Here is a 23,574-nt window from a genome sequence, read left to right on the forward strand (position 1 = left end):
GGACCTTATTCTGTATAAATCTAATCCCTAGCCCATAAACTGTAAAATTGGCTCAGGGGTAATGTTTCTGTTTTGTGCCTCTATCTCTAGCTGTAAATAAAGATCTAGTTATTTTCCAAGAAGTGCCATTGGTTCTAATGAAAGTTATTCTCGTGCCATTCTGTATTTGTGTTTCTACACATCCCACCTACTGTAGTAGTCCTTCGCTGCTCGACTCCACTACCCCTTGAGAGTCTAGTGTTCCTCTATGCCAACAATGCCCTGTGGCCATTAACTGCCCCAGAATCTACAGAAAAGACTGTACAGTTTCCAGCTCAGCAAAAGTACTTTAGCTGCTCTGCCTACACACCAAATCATAAAATGAAGTAATAACTCTATCTGCATTGTGTCTTTCCATTGCAGAGGTACAATACCTTCCAACAGAAAAGGACCATCTGCCAGCTGCCGTGGTCAAATGCATCCAGCTCCGACATCCCAACTCTGTGTTCCCCGGGCAGAACCATGACAGTGTCATCGGACGGCTGGTCATTGTGAACCTTGGTACGTGAGATTAGTTGTATGTAATTTAAGTGAACAAGTATTATTCTGATAAAACAAATGCATGATTAAAACTTTACTGTTTTGGTCCTATGCCAGTACCACTTGCTGTGTGGGTTTTTTAGGCCCCTTTCCCATGGACTTGCATCTGGATTTTCAGGGCATCAGAAGGATGAAAAGCACTTATCGGTGGGTTTGCCCCTTGCAGAGCAATTGCACTGGTCTATTGGGTAGTGATTTAGAAATGCCACATCTCTGCATGTCACGCCTCGGGAATCACTTTTTGTAAGTAATATAGTAATTTTACAGTTTCTCTGGAAACCTATACATTGATCAGTCTTTGCACCACATGGTGTATCATGTTAATCATACATGCATACATCAAGGACAGAAAAGGAGGAGAGCTCCATTCCATTTTTCCCATTGTGAGGCCATTGATGCTGTAATTATTGTTTCCTCTGAGGCATGGAGGGGGTAACAGGGTTTACTGTAGGCCCCACATGTTTTCTGAGCTCTGGCTGGTTGGAAGCTGCAGAGGTTGAGCCTTTTGTAAAGAATGTCCTTCTGTCTCAAAGTGAGGACTAGAAACCCCTTTACTTCCATGCTCCATCTCTGCCTGGACACTGTTCCCATCACCACACCTGGGTACTATAAAGCACAATGTTACGTATCGGAAATAATGGACCCCACAGCACGTATCGGGTTCATTCATTTACGTAGAACATGTATAAACAAATCCTTCAATGCTGAACAACCTGATTCTTTCATACCTGTTGTATCCCTGAAACAACATGCCACGGAGTACATTGGAGCTACTTAGGCCAATAGTGGGGGTTGAGGCCTTTTACTTCTAGCGCAGCCAGTTCCTACTTCTGATGATGACACCATCCCTATGCCCCCCGTTAGCCTGACAGGCCTTCGTTTCCGACCTAGGCAATCTTTAATATCCGGCCCACAATGAATCCTACATTTTGCTGTATTGTGTCCATCCTGAATGGCTTGCGTAAGGCTGGGGATCAAGTCATCTGGCACAGCAGGCTGAACCAGAGCGAAAGAGTCCCAAAGAGCATGTGTATGGTGACCCAGTAGGCAGCTGGCATTGTCGAATCATAAAGCCGAGCTGGTTGAGGGGAACATGCACTTTCCAAACGTTTCAATGCGCTTGGATTCTCGGTCCAGTGGTAGGGGAAGCATTGGGTTGACCTTTTTCCTGGGTACCTGCACTACCAAGCTTTCCAGTGTCTGGTGTTGCTTTAGGAAGGCTGGTCAGGGTGGTAGCGTCACACTATAGGTCTGTTCACCGGGGGCCAGGGACAAGGCTCTGCCCATGCCCCAAGAATGGTGACTGAGACAGCTAAAGAACCATGATGGATTCAACCCAGATCTGTGACTGGGGGTGAGTGTCTGACAAGTTTCAGTGCTCCGTCCATCCTCTCCTTGTGTTTGCTTTGATTACCACAACATTCCCACCTTGATATAAGATCACAAAACAGGAAGAACAAATCCAGAGGAGGAATTGTCATCATCTTCAAGGAATCCATCCAATACTTTACTTCCTTGGAAAACACCACCAGCAGCATGGAATACCTGACTTTAAGCCTTCTCATCCCTGCCAAAGACACCCTGACTGGCACCCTCATCTACCGCCCACCAGGACGCGCTTACTTTGGCAACATAATCGCAGATTTTGTAACACTCCACCACGGAATACTCTGCTCCAGCACCTACATCTTTCTCTGCGACCTCAACTACCACCTGGAGGATAACACCTATCCCTGCTCGACCAGCCTTCTAGTGGACCTGTCGAACCCCGCACTCGCCCAGCGAGTGGAAAGGCGAAAGTTGCACACACTCTGCCGGACCCCTACTGGATCTCATCTTCACCAGCAGCTTCAGCAACATCGCAGCAGACAAGCCCACACTGATCATCATGTCCAACCACACCCTTGTCCACTTCAGCATACCCATCCTATGCCATTGCAGAAATACCACTGCCAAATCCTCCTGACGGGACTGTAACCAAATCTCAGAAGAATCCTGGCCCAGAACACCAACCGCAAGACTACCACAACCTCCCCAGATTCACCCCCAACTTCAGTGCCTGGATCACCACCTGCGCTTACACCCTACCTCCTATACAATCTACCCCAGCCTCAAGAACCAGACCACAAGTGAGCTAGTATATGGAAGAGCTCAGTCTTGCCACACACCACTGCAAGGAACTAGAATGCAGATGGAGACAAAGCCAGGACGACACCAACAAAATCGCCTACTGATCCATCCTCAGAGGGTTACCACTAGCTTATCAAAGCTACCAAACACGCCACACTTAAGCAGAACCAACAGAGCCAAGGAAATCTTTACAGTCATAAAGAAATGTCACCACTCCAGCAACAAGCTCAATTGGAGTCACCCCCTTCCAAGACCTCTGCTCCCAGGTGTCCCTCCCCTTCAGCAACAAGATCACAAGCAACCAGGCCCCAACCGGACCAATCCACCTTTGCAGCCCTCCTGCCCATCACAACGAACACCCAGTGGACCACCCTGACCCCTGACCACCTGGCTCACAATCACCACTAGTCCATATAACCAGGAGCACCCTCGGACCCCTGTTCCACCGCATCTTTACCCAAGGACTGGACCCCTTAAATGCAGGCCTCACCCTGATTCTGAACAAATCAATCAATGTGACTACCTTCCCAGACGGCTGGAAACACTCCACAGTACCCTCCTCTGCATCAATAAACCCCTCAGCTAATCCAAAAATGTTTGCCAGCTATAGACCCATCTTCCTGCTACCCTATATGGAGAAAGTCTTGGAAAATAGGCTATACCAGCTTCTAGCCACCCACCTGAATGACAACCACGTCTTCAACACTAATAAATCTGGATTCAGGCTTAACCACAGCACAAAACTGCCCTCATTGCCACTACAGAAGACATCCGACTGATTATGGACAGAGGAGACACCACTGCCCTCGACCTACTGAATCTATCCGCTACGTTCGACAGTCTCCCACCCCAACTGTGTCTAAAGATGGCACGAAACCTACAAGGTCCTACGATCTGCTCCTTTTTGACAGGAAGGTCAGTTTAGCTTCCTTTCCTCGGCTGCTGCCAACCTTCTCTGCTGAGTTCCAAAGGGCTCCTTGCTCAGCCCCACCCTTTCAACTGCTGCATGGCCCCTCATGCCAGTATAATCTGTGTCCACACACTCCATGTCATATCCTGTGGAAATGACACACGGCCCACCCGCTCCTTTCTGGCAAGACACCAAACAGCTGCACCAACTTCTCCAGCTGCATGACCCAGATGGATGAAAAATAACTGCCTCAAGCTAAGCACAGGCAAAACGGGGGTAATACTGGGCACAGACACCTCGCTTTGGGACTCCATCTGCTGTCCTGATGATCCTGGCCCCACACGGCAACCCACGCAAAGAACCTCGGAATAGTAATGGACAACAGGCTCGCCATGACCAAGCAAATTCAGTCTACGCCTCCTGCTCCTATACACTCGAGATGCTCAATAAAACTTTCCAATGGCTCCCCAGGAACTGTCTCCCAAGCCCTCCTTGCCAGCAAGTTGGATTACTGCTCCTCTAACGAGACCATTCAGAACTCAGGAGCTAGACTAGCGCTCAAACTAGGCCCCCTCACCCGCACACTCATTACTCTGCACCTCAAAATAGTCATAGTCTTCTCCTAATATCTCTTTCCACCCCTTTTAACAGTATTCCTGCACAATTCTTTTCTTTTCACATTCGTTCAACCATCAAAATGCTGCCATTGGTTAATGGTTTGGTCCAAGTGCCTCTAATAAAGGTCTTGATGGCCCCTGCTTCAGTGCTTGACTCCCTTTCTGACTTGCAGGATATGCCGGTGCTCTAAAAGCAGACCTACTGTGGTGCTTGCACTTACATCGGTTGCTGCAAGTTGGCTTCTATGGTGAGTCTTTTAACCCTTTTATGATCTTTTCGGTACCATAACCATTTGTATATTACTTCATAGAGCAGCTCTTCTGGCTGCAGGTCATGTAGAATGCTCCGCTCGATGCGTAATGGCTATAACCAGAGCGCGAGGCTCTGCTGAAATGGAGTGATGGTGATTGCAACCTAATAGGCAATACTATTAATGGCTCGTTCTAACCTCCTTTGGTATTGCCAACAACTTTGTTGTCCACCATGTTGTGACAAAGCAGACAGTGACCCTGTGGTATCTGCTTTATATCTCTAGGGTGGCACCTTTCCCGCTCTAAGGTGGACAAACAATTCCACTGCTGTGAGGCATTCATTTTCTTGTTTGCACCTAAGCCCTACTACATTGGTGTCCACCGACCCCATGTAGGGTATGCATTCCATGATGTTCGGTTACCCAGTGACTAACTACAGCTGCTGCTTCTTCTTTTCCAAAGGTAAACATCCAGAGTACTAATGTTACACTACACCTCTGTTAGCTGTAGCAGCTGCGGCTCCAGAGTAAGGGCCTCAATTAGATCTCGGCGGATGGGTTACTCCTTCACAAAGGACGACGAATATCCCATCCACTGAAATATAAATCCCTTTATATCCTACGGGATTTATATTTAGGCGGAATAAATATTTGTCACTGTTGTGATGGAGTAGCCCATCCGCTGAGATCTAATTCAGACCCTAAATCCGTACCAGTTATGACCCTATCTGTCTTCGACCGACCACTCTCAACCTGTCAGGAGATAGTCTTGCTTGCACGGCTTGAGAGCAAGTGACTGCGTCCCATTGCAAACAGCTTTGTCCCCGTTAGGCTTTCTCCGAGCTTTATGTGCATGAGGTCCTGGAACCTGAGCTTCTGCTCCACAGATGTAACCGCAATATCTCAACTCGCTGCCAGAAGCTCCACCGATCCTCCGTCTACAAAGTATCACAGAGGGCATGTCAACTGGCTCCTTCTGACTACAATATTAAAAAGAAAAGCTCAAACAAAACTAAATACAAGACTATTTCACAACCAACGAAAGTTAGGCCTTGGAAATGCAATAAAAGGGGAAGGGGGTACCAAAACATAAATTTCCTTCACCAAGGTCCTTCGCCCAATAGCTGCCTGGCTGAGAAGCAAAGGAGTAAGACTAATACTCTACCTGGACGATATTTTAATAATGGCTCAGTCCAAAGAGGTTGCTTCCCAACACACAAGTTTTGCCATAAAGATTTTGGAACATCTGGGATTCGTTATAAATGTCAAAAAATCGCTAACAACTCCAAGCCAAGAGACTCAGTTCCTGGGTTTCTCGGTAAATACAGTCCTTGCAGAGTTAAAACTCCCAGGAGAGAAGGTAAGGAAACTCAGGAAGGAGTTGAGGAAGATTCTAAAGATTCACCACTTTCCCCTAAGTAGTCTAGCGAGGATTCTGGGCTTATTGTCCTCGACTATCCAAGCTATCTATCCGGGTCCTCTTCACTATCGGGCCCTTCAGAGACTCAAAGCCAAAGCCCTCAGGACGAATCCATCTTACTCCCAACTAGTTTCCCTGGATCAAGATTCCAGGAAAGAAATACTCTGGTGGTTGAGAAATGCCGAAGCATGGAACGGGAGAGCAATTTTCGGGCAGGATCCGGACCTAATAATAGAGTCGGATGCCAGCCTAGAGGGTTGGGGTGCCACATGTGGCAACTCTTCAACGGGGGGGACTTTGGACGCCCCGAGAGAAGGATCTTCACATCAACTACCTAGAACTACTGGCAGGGTCCTTTGTAATCCAGAGCTTCACCAAGAACATGATGAAGTGTTCAGTCATGCTTCGCATGGACAACGCATCGGCTGTGAGATACGTGATCAAAATGGGAGGTCCTCATTCCAAAGGTCTATCCGATTTAGCCAAGAATTTTTGGGCGTACTGCCTCAAGAAAGGCATTTCAGTCATTGCAGAACATATTCCGGGATTGCACAATGGGGTAGCAGACTGGTTCTCAAGGAATTTCAAGGATTCCAGCAACTGGAAACTCAACAGGGAAATCACTCAACTCCGCAACTTCTTCAGCTGGAGACCGGATCCCATGGCCTTGGCGATAGACGCCTTCCTCCAGAATGGCTTGGTTTGAGACCCTATGCTTTCCCGCCTTTTGCCATGCTCCCACGTCTTCTCCTTCAAATTCAGAGAAACAAGGAAATAGTAGTAGTTATAACCCAACTATGGAGATCCCAGGCCTGGTTCCCCATCATGTTGTAAATGAGTGTGGATTTTCCAATTCTCATTCCTTCCTTCGAAGAAATAATCACAGACCCTCGGGGAGAATGTCACCCCCTTGTTCTTCAAGGACTCATGTCACTGATGGCATGGAGGATTTCAGGAGACAATGGCAGCTCCCGGGACTTTCGGAGAGCTCTTTCAGACTCATGTCTGAATCCTGGGCACCTGGAACAAGGAAGGCTTATAGATTGGCTTGGCGTAAATGGGTTTGTTGGTGCCTTCGACGGAATTACGATCCCGTTTCAACTGATGTAGTCCAAGTTCTCAATTTCTTGGCTGAAATCTTCGCGTCAGTTCTGGCCTATCGAACCGTTAACGTCTATAGAACTGCTTAATAGATGGTATCTCAGTAGGTCAAAATTTATTAACTAAAAAAAATTATGAGAAGTATGCGGGTTTAACCCCACCTTTGCCCAAATATTCTAGTTTATGGGACGTAAGGGTCGTCCTTAGATTAATCATTGATTGGGGTGAAAACTCAACTCTCTCACTTAAAAAACTATCCTATAAACTAACCGTCTTACTGTGCCTTGTTTCATTCAGGCGTGCGTCTGATGTTAAAGCATTAGATATCTCTTCCAGGGCTTTCCAACCTGAGGGAGTTTGTTTTTTCCTTAAGCGTTTGCTGTCCTGTACAGAAAACACAGCTGAATGGAGTTATATCAAGTAGGGCACAAAGTTAGAACTTAACTCTGAGTTTGCTTGCATAGTTTTAAATCCATTCAGTAGTGTTCAAGAAATTTGCATTCAAATAGCTGCTTGGGTTATGAATGAAGAGGTCAACCTCCAGAAAGGTATTTTTTTGTTGTTGTTGTAATTTTCTTTATTGAATTTCAAGAAACGAAAGAGATAAGAAAGAAACAAAACAAGGCAGAAGTGCAACATTGCTTGCAAGTACATCTCCAAAGTGACATCAACCATGCTTGTACACCAAGTGAATTTTTTGTTAGTATTTTATATTGCACGGTCTTGACCCGAAGATATCCGGTATCGGAGTGCTTTACATGAGCACCATTTCTGTTACAGATTAATTTTTGTTAAGCGCGGGTAGATTATAGTGATTTGCCGAGAATCACAGGATGTTGAGCGCACAAAACATTTAATGTCCATAATATGACCAATGACCAAAACATGAGACAGTCATGCTGGGGATCAGAACCCCAGGGCAAAGCAAGGGGGTATGATCAAAGGGCAGCCCAGTGAAGGTGGAAGGAGTTGGGTACTACTTTAGAAAGTGTTAGTGAAGTATGGACTGTTGGTGACCAATCTGCTCCGATGGATGATTTTAAAGGAGCTTGGTCAATCTTGATTGGCTGGCTACAATAGAAACAATATTTTGTGTAAACTATTGTAAGACTCGGGGACATGGCCTCCGCGTTCTGAAAATGAATTTTGAAAATATTTATGAGGGCTGGGTGAGCGTCCCCTAATTCCAGGGGCATGTGGGGATGGTTCCCAAGGGACCACCCATTGATTGGCTGGCCACAACATGGACAAGATGTTGGGGCGTCCATTACAGGACTCTGAGACATGGACCCTATTGAAATGCAGTGTAGTCAAAGCCTGTTTTGAATGTCACGAAAAACGCATATGAAAGGTGAATATGCTCTAAAGTGATGTTACCCTATGAAAATTGCTGATCCTCTGCTGGGATGTCATGTTTGAGAGAAAACGGTTTTCTCATGATCTCATAAAGTTATATATAGTAGGTGCTCTAGAATGTAAAATGGGAGCACATTTTCCTTAAGTTTGCGCTATCCTCCGCCTCAGCGTGAGAACAAAGCCTGGCTTGCTCATTGAAACATGTACTTCCCACGCCACCACCAGCCTGTCGGTGGATTCCTCAGTCTTCCACTGCAGTGCCACCACATTGGTCTAATGAGCAACAAGAGCGCTTACGTTCTGTATTTGACAAAGGAGTGGCACACCTGAATGCCTTCTTGATATAAATAAAAGCTAAAAAACTGAAACCGTTTCCTTTAGAAATGGGTGAAATTGGGGTGCTCATCTTGTCCTAGAAGTTATGGTTGGTGCTCTAGAATGTTGAAATGAGGACACATTTTCTATAAATTCTTTAAATTCTTCCTCATCAATGTCAGAAAAAGTCTGATATGCTGAGTGGAACATGTACCTTCAACACCAGCCTGTCAGTTGATACCCCTGTGTTCTGCTGCAGCTTCATCGCAGTGTTATTAATGAACAACTAGTGCTCTGAAATTCATTCTGTATTTATGACAAACGTGTGGCACACCTGAACGCCATCTTGATGGAATCAAAGTAAAAAACTGAAAGAGTTTCCTACAGAGGATACTGCAGTAAATAAACAAAATGGAAAGTTATTTGTCAAAGAAATGGTTTGTGTTTTAGAAGCTAAAATCTGGACACATTTTCCATTAGTTCTCAATTATCTGTGTCGTCCATGTCAGTAAAATATTCTGACATGCAGAGTCAAACATGTACCTCTAATAGCAACAGCCTGCTAGTAAACGCCCTAGTGATCAACTTAATCTTCAACAGAGTTCTAATGAACAACTAGAGCGCTAACATTTTGTATTTAAGACAAAAGTGAGGCATTCCTGAATGCCATTTATTTGGAATATGAGCAGTTGAATTTAAAGCCTTTTCTGGGGAGCAGCCTGAAGTAAATGAGCTTAGAGTTTTTAATACACGTATGAAAGCAGTGGTTTAAATGTCAGGGTAGGTATTGTTTTTAGTAATTTGAGGCATAGCATATTTTTAAAAGAGGATAAAAACAGTTGGAGAGACGTCTGCATAAGTACATCATCCCCTTTCCATAGCTGTTTCTTCACCCAACTCATCTTCCCATTTGCTTAACAGCTCCCTAATTTTCAAATAGTAACATTTTGGTAGAAAAACTTGGGCTGCTGGGGGTGTTGACTGCCAGTGCAATATTGGGCGCTGGGCCAATTTAGAATTTGGTTAGAACCCCAGCAGTTCATTTAAAACACAAAGGTTAAAGTGACATTGTAGTTTGGTGTTGAAATGAGACAAGAACTAGAGTTAAGAACCCAAAAAACACTAAACTACACCAGTTCTAGTTTAGTCAGTTAACTGTAACTTGCACCCACATCATGCACTGCTTATAACCTCACATATTGCATCACTCATTACATGTTAAATGACGTCATTGGCGACATTGCTGATTAGATTTAATTAAATAACATTGTACAAATTGAGGACCACTCCCCCCCCCCCCCCCCCCCTCCCTGGCCCCCAAAACACAGAAAGAAAAAAAAGGCAATGGTGTGTTGGGGAATGAAAGCATGCACACGGTTGGGTATATATGTCATAATGTCCGACTCTCCTACTGTCTACTGAGTGCATTCACAGGATCATACACCTCTCCACTCTGCATCTCACTCCTTCAACATCTCCCCCACCCCTCCTCCAAATCTTTTACTGCCTTGCCATCGCTATCCTTTCATTCTGGCATTCACTCTGTTCTTTTCCTCTTCCATTCCTTCCTTTCCCACCTATCTAATGTCCCGTCACACCCTGCTCGACTCTGAGCTCCCATTCCTACTATCGTTTCGTCCCATTCTGCTTCCATCAAACCAACCTTCTCATCATCTAATTAAACTTGCCTACTCTGTTGTCTCCTGATTAAGATCTGTGAACAAGAATTGCATTAACAACTATGATCTAATCTGAGATTCTAACCCTGACATGTTTTTACCACTGAAATGTGTCTCCGCGATGATGGTTAGTAGAAATGGGATTTTTGGTAGGCTAGGGCATGCGCCAAAGCCAGACAGAAACCATCACTCTTGTCAGGATAAGGGAGTTACACTCTTAAAATAACCCCTGCTCACCCCCTTGGTAGCTTGGTACGAGCAGTCAGGCTTATCGTAGAGGCAGTGTGTTAAGCATTTGCACATAACCAACAGTAATACAGTGTAAGCACTACAAAAGAACACAGCACCAGTTTAGAAAAATATCAATATTTTTATATACTTGACAAGACCAAAAACAGTAAAAATCTTCAATGCAGTACTTAGAAATCTTCAGTTATCAAAATATGCTTCAAAAACTGTTCCTTGATGTCGATAGCTTCGTCCGGGTCTATAACGACGTCGTGAGCAAACAAATCCAAACAGTTCTGGCTGACCACGACGTCGCTGGCCAGTTACGGTCTCGGGAAGACCCGCAAACAGTACCTTTTCGAAATGCAGGGTGTCGGCGACCTCTCGTTGAGCTTCCGAAAGCACAGCGTCTGCAGGAGTCGGTTCTGGAGCTCGGTGCAGGAGTTGCTGGGGCCCTCGAAGTCGCACGCATTGCAGATCAAACTCCTCTTGAAGTCAGGAGCTCTGGCGTCGAATGCTGCGGTGTGCAGTGCCGTGGTGCAGCACGCGGTACCCTCAGGTCGCGGTGCGAGCAGCAGCTCGATGGCGGCGTCGGATTGCGTCATCGGTGGGACCAGGGTTGCAGTGCGAAGTGAATGCTGTGCTCGTCGCGGCGCAAGCATCGGCGTAGTCGTTGCTGAAGCGCTGTCGTCGGCTGACAAACTGGAGTCGTGACGCCGTCGTCGGTAGGCCAATGCTGCGGTGCGCCATGTAACTTTACTAGCGATGCCCTCGAACCAGGGTGCAAGCAGCAGCGTTTATTTCGCCGTGGAGCGTCATCTGGGATACAAAGGTGTCGTCGTGAAGCATGGCGGTGCGGAGTGCGGTGCCCACAGGTCACGTACAGGCAGCGGCTCGGTGAGACCAGGGTCGTGGTGCCCTCTGCGGTGCCTTCAGGACACGAAGTCGGCAGCGGCATTGTAAACGGCGTTGGGTTGCTTTTTCTTCTGTTGCAGCACCAAACACACATTTCCCAGTGCTGAGGGCAGAAGAGCTTGAAGTCTTTGTTGTTCCTGAGACTTCTTGAAGCTCTACCTCAAGCCCTTGGAGAAACTCACAAAAGTAGATTGCAGAAAGTTCAGTCCAGTCCTTTCACTGCCCAAGACAAAAGCAGCCACTGCAGGCCAACACAGCAAAGCACACAGCAAAGTGGTAGTCCCTCCTCAAAGCTTCTCCAGCTCTTCTTGCCAGTCTTCTTGGTCCAAAAGAGTTGTAAAGTTCAGGGGTCTGGGCCTCCATATTTATATTCCAAAATCCTTTGATCTCTTAGGCAGAGAGTGTCTGTGCCCAGCCAGAACCAGTTATGCCTTATCTGGTGTGTTTTCCTGGCAGGAGGTGGAGACGGTATGGTCAGAGGCAGACCAGGCCCAGCCCAGGTCAATTGGCCCTTGCCGTACCCTTTTAGACTATTTGATGAGACGCCTGCTCCCCAGCCTTATGTCATCCAAAACCCAGACAGGCAATCCACATTCCAGCAGAGGCACATGGGATGACTGAGCAAGAAAATACCTACTTTCTAAAAGTGGTATTTTCAAACACAGAATGTAAAAATCACCTTCACTAAAAGATGCATCTTTAGAGTTTGAGTTGAGGCATACTAAACTTTATTTTCCTACCTAATTCCCCGGGCCAGTTGTATTTATAAGATGTTATAAACAAACTCCCCATTCTGTCCAATGGGGAACAGTTAGCCTTGCAATAGCCGAAAACGAAATTGGCCGTAATTTGCTATCAGGACATGCCACACACACCTGGGCATGTCCTGTCTTTCATATATACTGCATGCGGCCCACGGGGGTACAGTGGGCCTACCTTAGTGGTGGCTGACATGTAAGGGAAGGTGAGGGACTGTCAAGTGTGCGCACTGGCCAAGTTGACATGGCAGTACCAGACTGCACACAGGCTCTGCAATGGCAGGCCAGAGTTACCTTTTACGGGCTGTTTGTGTGGGTGGCACAATCCAGTGCTGCAGCCCACCAACAGCATTTGATTTACAGGCCCTGGCACACGCAGTGCACTTTACTAGGGACTGAACCATAAATCAAACAGGTAAATCATGGAAACACTAATCCATAACACAATTTACATGGAGAACATATGCACTTTAGCACTGTTCAGTAGTGGTAAAATGCCTGGAGTCCTAAAACCAACACAAACAGGTCAGGAAAAAATAGGAGGAAGAAGCAAAACCTTTAGGGATAACCCTGTACCAAGGGCCTTTTTTCAACAATGGATCTTCAGATCTACAGGAAACTATTTGCACTGGTTGCAAAATTCTCATGACAGTTTGGCCCATGGCTATAGGAGACTTGGGCATTGCTGAAAATTTATTTTTGATTATACTACTCCAGATTATGAAAGCTCGGCCAATTTTGTCTTCCACCCCCCCCTCCTTTCCTTCACAGCCTCGTTTCTTTTTAGATCTCTACATTGCAATTGCTGCATTTGCTGACATCACGGTAGGTTTTGTGTCTGTGATCTCTTTAAAATATCTGAACCTCCAATCAATTGTTAAATGATTCACGTGGTGACCCCGATTACACAACAGAAAAATGGGCTTTGTGTATACATTCATGATCCGAAGGAAGAAACTCCCTTATCTGTTAACAGTAGGGTTACTTTATTTATAATGGTGGTATTACCGAGCATGTTGGATCTGGTTTTTTTATTTTTATGAATACTGCAAAGCACCTCAATGCTATTGGTAATGTTCCAGTACCCATGGGTGTTGCCGAAATCCATGCTGTATCTGGGTTTCTTTTCATCCAAGTTATGTTAACAATGTTTATGAAATTTCTTTCGTACTACATGAAATGTTTGCATTGTGCTGAGAAACAGTTATTAGTTTTGCTTAAGTTACAATATGTATAATCTTAGTTATTATTAATAAAAACCTATTCCAGCATACACTTCCATCTAATGTAGGGTGGGAAGAGCACTCGGGACCTCCCGCCATCAACATCCCTATGATGAGGGCCCATTGTGGTTAAGAAATGTGTTGATGCAAGACCACGCGTTACAGGGATTCCATGGCCGGGATGCAATAGGGATATCCATGTTGGCGGAAGTGATGGCTGTGTCTGTCCTAGGCACCTTTACAGATCTGCAAAATGAATACAGTGCATAAGAGCCATGCTTTCTGATAATTGGACACATTATACTCCCCCATATGAGGGAATTGAGTGAAATATAAGTCTTTAATCCATTGGAAACTAAACTGCTGATGGGGGGTATGGGAACGCACAAAATATCCTCCCTCTAATGGACCTTAGTGCCCACATTCCTTTAAAACTCGCAGGCAGACATGGGGAAAGGATGTAGGCAACCATACAGACTAAGAATGGTAGAAAGGGTCAGTGGCTCACACAAAATAGCAATTTGCATCATAGTTCAGAACATTCCAGTATGATTACCTACAGCGTGTATATTTCAGCCAGTGAAAGTTGTGGCATTTTGGCCATGCTCACTCCCCCAAATGCTTGAAATGAGGTGGGGGATTTTCTCCACACTACACGGCTATGTTAAACGAGCATTTACAATGCAGTAGGTCTCACAATGACATTGTTTTGAGCTATTGGCATTGAAAATGTTTTTTTCTCTTCGTGAAGCATTAATCAAGTAAATGTCAATGTCTTTTACCCCCTGCGCACCCAAAAAATCCTGAATGAACAGCTGTTTTTCCCAGTCGAGCTATTTCACAAAACTCACTTAAAAGGCCATTAAGATTGTATTTTAAGTGTGAGTTTACTGTATATTTGGACCAGTGGCTCAGTTATCAATAGTGCAGAGGGGAGGGGACAATGAGGTGCGCACCTCATTCAATAGCAGGTTTTTGTTATTTTATATTTTCTACTGCCATACAATGGTTTCGGGACATTTTCTGAGCTTACGGTAGAACCCAGCTCTAATTAAGCACTGGTTGGGTAGAAGAAGGAAGATGGGGAGGGTTTGTGTTCAGGTGATGACTGAGCACGGCATTATCTTTGGAGAGAGAAACCTGACACGTAAAAACACACTCTGTGTCAATTTCTGTGAGAATCCAGCTCAAGCCAGTGAGCAGAGCCTCTTTCCGAAACCAAGGCACATGTCGCAGGGTGATGGTGCAGAAGATTTGAAGTACACCTAACTGGAAACTTCCATGAGAACCCCACTTCCAGCAAATATTGTACTGATTACTCAGTTTCAAAACAACTGTTCTAAAAAACACAAAAACAGAATCTTAGTTAGGCTCCTGAAGAGCAGAACATACTTACTTCTACACTACAAAGCACGCTCCCTTTCAGACGTGAACATCTGTGTTACATAACTCGGCAATAAAAAACATGTAAGTGAAACACTGCCAGGGGCACTGTCTGCAGCCTTAAACTGCCCTGAAATAAACACCGCAGCCAGAGAGGCCACGATTCCAAAAGCAAGTCAAAGAGCACTTTAAGAGTTGAATAAAACTGCTTAACGCATGGAGCTGCCACAGTTTGCGGGACGGCCCCTGGAACTTCCGCCACAGTCTCATAATTGCCCTGCTTCTAGCAGTGACAGCACTCAATAAAGAGTGCCTCCCAGATTTGCAAAGACCTGGGGGATGAGTAACACACTGTCCCTGACTTCTGATGCCCGAGTCCTGCACTGAGGGGTCCAACCCTCCACCTCTGCATTTTACCCGCACATGAGTATAACAGCACGCCACAGGTATACAAAGTATTTGAGGGAGCAGGGCACCTAGATGCCTAGAGGGCCTCTTGCACCGCGGCACTTTACCTGCTTAGGGGTCTACGTCCACCTTCCGGCTATAGGGGGCGCTTTTGCAACCCTGCACTTCACCAGTTTGGCAGTTTATGGCCACCTTCCATATATATAAAGTTCTGGGGGTTGGTAGCCTCTAGATGCACAGGGGCCCCTCTGCACTGCAGGGTCCCCTCATGCGCATCTTCACTTTACCCGCAATTGTGCGCCAGCGCTTGTCCCGGGTCAGTCCACAATCCCGTGTCCGGCAGCTGCTATCCCTGCCAGTGTTACTTGCCCGCCTGCTTCTGTGACACAAAAGTGACAGGATTCTTATCACGCTTCATATGGTTCCTTATCGGCACGATTTCGAGCGTGGCTTAAATAATAAGCGGTGACTTATCACTGGAGAGCTGCCAGCAGGCATTGTTGTTCAGTCCCAGCTGTTTGCGCGTCCACACAAAAACACACCTCCCAGTACTCTATAACAAAATACACACTCACTCTGTTCCCTTGCGGCTGGTGCCCTGCACATTCTTTAAATGCACACCGCAACCAGTTAGACTTTAACTGCCATGTTCAAAATTGCAAACGTCAGGGACCGGCTGCTGCACTAATGCGACTCATACTTTTTGACGCGCTTTTCGAAAGTTTCTTGATTCTGTTATTACCATTCAAATTAAAGTGCCAAGAAGCCTCTGCTGCTGAGCCAATGTTCTACCCTTGCCGCAACTGCCGCCTGTTTCCAATATTGTGTACGCAAGTTTATATTCTGCAGTCATAAACTCTGGAGGAACACTCCAGTCAACAGCCCAGTGCCCCAGAAGTGCTTATGTCAATTCGAGTGCACACGCCTGAGTTGTTTGTGCACAGATCCCCTTACCGTGCACTCCTGCTCCGGCAGATAGCCGAAGGTACGCTCCCGCCGGCCGCTACTGCACCCAAACGTGTACCCAGACTGCGCGCCCATCCAGTAGGGTGCGTCTCTCTCACACTTCAGGTGCCCGGAGCGCTGTGTCCCCGCCCGCAGCTGGGGCCTCCCAACAACAACCCGTCATCCTGTCTGAGCTCCCGCGAAAGCAGGCATAGCAACATTGCAGGCCTCCCCGGGCAGTAATTCTTGGGAATCGGATTAACAGAAACTCATTGGCCATTAGCGCTGTTTTCCTTTGTTTTCGTGTCCGTGTGTTAAAACAAGTTACGTGTGCTCCGAGGCGGGGGCTAAAGCGAGGAGAGGCTGCCTGAGCAGACATGTGCTCCGAGGGTGGGGGGGACGCTGAAGCGAGGAGACCTCCCGTGTGCAGGATAGTGCTTGCAGACTTTCTTATCTTTATGGGGGCCATCTGTTTCTAATTCGTATGGCTGCGCTAAGACCATGCTAATTGGAAACAGATGGCCCCCCCTAAAGATAAGAAAGTGCTTCACAACAGCATTGAAGCAGACTAGCCAGTCCGGATGGGCCGGACGAAAGGGAGAAAGGGCAGTGGCCAAAAAGCATTATTTTCAATGGGAAGCCAGCGTTTAGCATAAAGGCTGACGCGACCCAATGAAAATGATGGGTGGGGCTTTCAGTCCTCTTCTAAAATCTCCTCTCTCACTATATGACTCGCCGAGCGAGCAGCGCATGCGCTGCAACGCTAGGCGAGACCTAAAAAGACCCTTTTGGGACTGGATACATTGTTTACTGGGAATGGTGCAGGGGTGGAAGCTGAAAGAGGATCTAAGTGGGCATTCCTGCATTTTCAATCGGTATTAGACTCCAATAGATACAAAATGGTGATCTATGGGCTGGCCTGGTTGTTGCCAATGGAGGCCTTTCTAAACTGGTGAAATATAAGAACTCCCCTCCTCCTAATCTGGACTGCTGGAAAAAAAAGAACTGGATCCCTGCATGACCTGGCAGGTCGCAGTTTATTGTTCCAGGGGTGCTCTCAAAAGCATCTTGAAGATTAAAGCCATCATCTCATTAGTCCTTTCGCTACTGAAATACGACAAAAACGTAAACATTTATAAAGCAATATCAAACTGTGCGAAAAAGGAATATGTGAGTGCGAGTTTATAAAGTACTCCTGGGTTGTGTCGACCAGTTGTACGCAGTTACTACGGGACTTTGCATTATTTTGTACTAAATGCCATACATTTTCTTAAAATCCAATAAAAATGTTTCAAAATAAAAAACAAACTCTGCAATGTTGGGGCCTTCAAATCTGATGTTAAACACCTGAATTATCCACAACTGGATGCTTGCTGTCCAGTCTTGAATCACTGAATCTCATGCAGTTGGGCTCCAGTCTAAGCAGCTTTAACAACCAGGTATCACTGTGGATTGAAATGTGTCCAGCATGTAAAATAGACCCATTAGGAAGTTAATGCAAATATTCTGCGTTTTCAAAGTCAACAATAGTAAGGTGATGATTGTAAACACAAATCATTGCATGTTCCTTGAATATGCTGCTCAGTTTAATTTAGAATAGTTTAGCTTTAGTAAACTACATGCTATTTCCTTTCCTTATCTGACCAGATGTACCTGTCCACCCATACAGCATTCCAGATGTACCTGTCCACCCATACCACATTTATTTCCAGATTTGACAGTACCATAGCGAACACTCCTATGGTTTAATTGTGTTTTATTTGTTTTTATGTTTTAATTTTTAACTTTTCTTTATCTGTAATTGAGTACTTGCATGCAGAAAGCTATTTGCTTTCTTGGTTCACAGTGAAAAGAGTTGTCGCCATGGTTGTTTTATGTTGTGCTGCAATGTACATTTGATATGATCAAGTGATAAAAATTAAAATCTCACTTGATGTTGAGGAGTGTTGAGTTAAAAAAAAATCTATTAGTATGGATGTTCAATTAATGAAATGCATTTAATGATGAAAACAAGGTTTACATAGCATGTACAAAAATGTTGATATGTATCAATGGCAGAGACATCGCTTGGTTTATTATTGAAAGCTAATTGCTGGCATCTTGTTTATCCAGTAGGTGGCGTAACTGAGAGCAGAGAAAACAGTAGTCTATATGCTACACCATGCAGTAATAGAAAGACCCTACTCAAAGGTTCATCTGGAATCGGCAAACTGAAAGCCCTGCTATGTTCCAATAAGAGAATGAATTTAAGGACTAAAAATCATCAAAAGAACATAAAGCAGATTGCTAATTGTGGAAATACTATCAGTAAATCAGCACTTTCCACTTTACAAGTGACCCCCAAAATAAAAACATATGATAAATATGAATGTTCGTCCGCTCTGGGGGGTAATATACCGTCACTGCAAAACTCCAAGTTGTATTCATGCACCAAGTGCAATAAAAGCTTCAAGGAAAAAAGGCTTTTGAACCGACATCTACGAGCACATTTGTTAAGGAAACCATATCCATGCACAGAATGTGAACTTAGCTTCATTGATAATTATGGGCTACGTAAGCATCAGAGAACACATACATTAGTAAAACCTTACAAATGTACAGTGTGTGCGAGAAGGTTCAGTCGCAAGGAAACTTTAACAGAACACAAAAGAATACACACTGGAGAAAAGCCTCATCAATGCACAGAGTGCAACAAAGCATTTAGGACTAAAGGAGATCTCCTTGTTCATCAGAGAGCACATACTGGAGTGAGACCATATCGGTGTACTGAATGTGAAAAAAGCTTCAGTCGAAAGGACAGCCTTCACAAACATGAGAAAATACATACAAAGGAGAAACCTTATCAGTGTAATGAGTGCAAGCAGAATTTCAGCCGGAAGGAAGCTTTAAACAAACATCAGAGAGAACATAACGAATATAAAAACAGCTTTAGTTCCACAGGAGTGTTAAAAGAGACACCTTTTCAGTGTACAAAATGTATGAAATTTTTAAGTACAAAAGCATCGCTTTTCAATCACCAAAGAGCACACTTGGGAGAGAAGCCGTATCAGTGTTCTGAGTGTGAGAAAAGATTCCTTCAAAAGGGGAGTCTTTTAGTACACCTTCGCATTCATACAGGAGAAAACCCATATAAGTGCTCTAAATGTGAGATATGCTTTCGCTATAGCCATTGTTTAAAAGAACATCTGAAAACACATTGCAATGAAAAAACTAACTGAAAGAAGGAATGTGGTGTTTCAGGATGCCCTGGCTCCAAATGACAAGATGTAGTTCAAGATGCTGTGCCTAGTATCCAACAAAAACCACCATCTCCAAATTACTTGATAAACTTAAAAAAACAAAACAAAGCAACATCATTTTGAAAACATTTTAATTGGTAACAAAGTGAACTAACAATGTCCGTGTGCCTTTAATTCAATAATTCTTCTTATACAATATTCCTAGTAAGGGTATTTAATGTAGATTACTTCAAAGGAGTGCTAGTGTATTAGTTATCTTATAAGACACTGCAATTAGTATGAGAAAGATTAAATACACTGCAGTCAGGCGCTACTAGAAACATTTGTAAAGCAGGACAGCTAAATGCAAGTATGGAAGCAATATGCATTTTTATTCAGAATATTTGCTTTTAACTTCTGATTATTTTAGTATCCTCATGATTAAGTAATGGTTTCTATTTTAAATCTGTCCTCTCCGGGACTTGAAAGCCTTAATATAGCTCAACCCCGAGCATGATAAATATGTTTATGAAAAAAATTGTTTTGCTTATCACTTATTGTCTTGTCTATGTTGGTAAACTACAGAAGCTCCGTTTTCTGTATAATCATTTTGAATAACATGTAAACCTTTCAAAATATTTTGAGTTCATAAAACATGCCCCACGTGCAGACTATGAATTATATTTTAATTAAAATAGGTTGAGGAAACTGTATAGTTAAATGCAACATATATGCCAGAATTATTGTGTAGTTGTCAAATTCTTTTGTAAAGCTGGAGACATGTAGAATACAATGTAAACTCATTCATCCTGGTTGTTTTATTTTCCTTCAAAGTACCCTTTTGGCAGCAGTCCTAACTGCAAATGCAATACTTTGGGATAGGTTTCAGAATGTTTATTACTTGATCCTACACAATTTGGTTTCAGGGGCGGCCATAGCACGGAGACGGCCTTGATTGTAGCATCCGAGGAGCTAAGAGCAACCCTTGATAAAGGAGGGGAAAGCATTGCTAATCCTGCTTAATCTGGCAGCATCATTCGACTCATGGACTCGAATTATGGACTGATAATTGACTGTCTCTCTGAGATTGGAGGATCTTACCCTTCTGAGTTTCTCTTGTGAGATTGAACAAACTGTGTCATCTGGGGAGTTTGAATCGGAACCTTTCTCACTACCCTGCGGATTCCCTCTGGATCTTCACTGAGCCCTACTTTATTTAATGTGTATGTAACATTTGCTATTCTGATCAAATGTTTGTTTCTTACTTTCACCTTATACCCAGATTTTTGTTTCCTTAGCTAGCAACGATGGGAACATTAATAATAGATTGAGCAATTGTATGCTGGCAGTCTGCATATGGAAGAGCAGTAACTGCCTGAAATTAAATTCAGGAAAGACAGAGGTCATTTTGTTTGACAGGGAGACCCCTTTTGGTCCCCATCCTGGTGGCCTCAAGAGCTTGGAGATGATCTGCTACTGGCTATGAAAGTGAAAAACTTAGGAGTCCTAGTAGACAGCAAAGTTACATATGGAGTTAATGCCATTTTACTACACCATAACAATTGTGAAGAAAATGCATCCCTATATTCCAGAGGCCTTACAAAAGACAGTTGACACCCTTGATCCTGTCTAAACTCGATCTTTCACACACAGTCCCCAGCACACACCCAAATTACAATTGATATGTATGTAGATACAGTCAATAGGCTGGCTGAGAATTCAATACAACATAAAAAAAGAATAAAGAGAAGAGGAATGCAACGAGTGATTGTCGACTGTGTATCTATATACATATTTGTTATTTGGGCTGTGCTGGGGACAGTGTTTGTTTTGTTGGCCTAGGCCACATTATAGGAAGGAAGGTGGCTCTCTCTATCCTGCAGCACCGATGACCATATTGGTTAGAGAACAAATTGGGCTGTGGATTTTCCTGAGTGGCGCTTTAATGTTTATACAAGTACCACGCACTCTGATTTAATACAGGTTCTTCTTAGGAGGCAGCCCGGGAACACAATGACCTCAGATAATAACGAAGGATGAACTGAGATAGAGAGGCTGAGGACCTGCTAAACAATTTGACTGGAAGTGATACTGTAAAAGTAGACCTCAGCAAGATCTACCGGTGCTAGGGGTTTGCCCTTCTGCGCACTAGTCCTCAAACCAATAAGTAGAGTTTGGCACGGAAGCTGAAATATCAAGAAAACACTTTAATAAACCTCATGAGGTGGAACTACATTCACACAACTCTTCAGCAGTGTATGAAGTAGCACACGGAGTAGAAGAACTGTAGGTCTTTTATACCCACACAGGAGCTCAAAAGGAGGCCGTACAAGTACACATAGCAAGAATTACATACGTAGATGGTCGTACAAAGAATGCACAGTCAACAAAGAAGGAGGGGCAATGAGTTGCTGACTTCAGTTAAAACAGTCTGACGGTAACAGACTAGAGCAGGTGCATGGGCAGCTACAGACTCTTCTGAGCATGTGCAGCATAGCAAGGGCTAAGTATAGCCAGTTCTTGAGCAAAGCACAAGGGCAGGCAACAGCGAAGAACAAAGGAGCACATGGCGAGGACATAGTCAGTCAAGATGGCTGCCGAAAACAATATGGCTTCAGCTCAATGCTAACAGTGATCTCTGCCAAATTTCCACAATACGACAACATCTGCCACACACGGTGGAAACCCACAGAGACAGGAAGGACTCGTAGAGAAATTTATATGTTTGGAAAGGTTGAAGGAAAAAAAAATATCCAAATGGTGGGATGGTGCCACTTTGGGACAATACATTAAACTAAATAGAATTCCTAGGGGACTAAGATCTCAGCTAATACCTACCTATGATGGCCTAGATGAAGACCTGTTGATCGTGTGGGAGAAGGAGCCGACTGATAACTCAAATAGACTGATGGGTATCCTGATTGAGAATTGTGATAGGAAGGTTACAAGATTACAAAAAGGAATAGCTGCATTGGAATTGGAAATAAAAAGCCTTAACCTGACGCTGACGACAGACAAGAATAGTTATTCTTGGTGATATTATGTTAGGACATCAATCAGACATTAAGCAGAGGAAAGCAAAGAAGTTAAAAAGAGATGAGTATGATTATATGAACGGAAGAATCTTCACTTTTGCCAAAAAATATGACCACCTGATACCGAAAGCTAATCAGGGCACACAGAAAGATGGACACTTTGTTAGCTCGAGCTCTACTCCACCTCACTATCTGATTCACTACCACCTTGACCAGTGGCAGTGAATCAGATAGAGGGGATGGTTAATTGATTGCCCAGACCTGTGAAAACCGTTTTTTACGGGAGGTACAGCGAATAAAGAAGGGCAACTGAGATCAGAACAGACGCCCGCACCCAGAGAAAGACCAGGAGGGGGCGCAGGCAGAAGAACGACTAGGAACCAGGTCTTGGAATCGAAGGAAATCGGCGATGGCCCTGTCGTGAACCTGACCGAAGTGTGTCTTACTAACGATCTGTTGTCCCTACTGACTAAGGGCTTGGGTTTTTGTCCTAGAACTATTGGTGACATATGTGATTTGAAAGTTGATTTGTATAAATTCATAAGACAACTTAAAATTAAAAACCATTTTCATGTGACTAATAGTGTAAATAAAGGATTGAGGCAAAGACATGTGGTATTAGCGTCCAGTGAGCTTCCTATTCAATATGTGATGGACACTAAGTTGTTATCACTAACGGATTGCGAAGATGGTGTGATCTCATCTGATTTGATTCTCAGAGATCTGTGTATAGAGTGATCCATCATTTACCAGTGGCCTGAAAGAGGGATCTAAATGGACACCCACCCTACACACAGGTAACAATATAGATATTTTCTATAAATTAGTGACATCTGATTTGGACAAATTCATGGACAAAAAAAGACCCCCTATTAACAAAACTGACAATTTTATGAGTAAAGAACGAGAAGCTTTAAATACTCTTATGAGAGATGACAATATAGTGATTTCGGGAGGCTGACAAAAGGGGGAATATAGTGATTATGCGCATTTCAGACTATGAACAGGACATCCTGACACAACTTAATGATCTTGTGTGAAGCCCTTACAGCCAACCCGATATGGTCACTCACTAATCACATTAACTGACACTTAAAACAATG

The 23,574-nt window shown here is 44.2% G+C and overlaps 1 protein-coding gene across 4 annotated transcripts in view; it reads left to right on the forward strand.

Annotated features, from left to right (window-relative positions):
- The window catches only part of LOC146813470 (uncharacterized), a 66,266-nt gene extending 43,186 nt beyond the window's left edge, over positions 1-23,080 (forward strand). For 2 of the 4 annotated variants that reach the window (XM_085620241.1, XM_085620242.1), the window contains 2 exons: positions 403-540; positions 18,334-23,080. In XM_085620241.1, coding sequence (XP_085476367.1) covers positions 403-540; positions 18,334-19,436 — 1,241 coding nt within the window. In that variant the 3' untranslated portion in view covers positions 19,437-23,080. Of the gene's footprint in view, positions 1-402; positions 541-18,330 lie in introns of all 4 variants that reach the window. The other 2 variants (XM_085620239.1, XM_085620240.1) reach the window with 1 other exon arrangement.
- The last annotated feature ends 494 nt before the right edge of the window (positions 23,081-23,574 follow it).

Source organism: Triturus cristatus, chromosome 7 (assembly GCF_964204655.1).
Source record: "Triturus cristatus chromosome 7, aTriCri1.1, whole genome shotgun sequence".
NCBI lineage: Eukaryota > Metazoa > Chordata > Amphibia > Caudata > Salamandridae > Triturus > Triturus cristatus.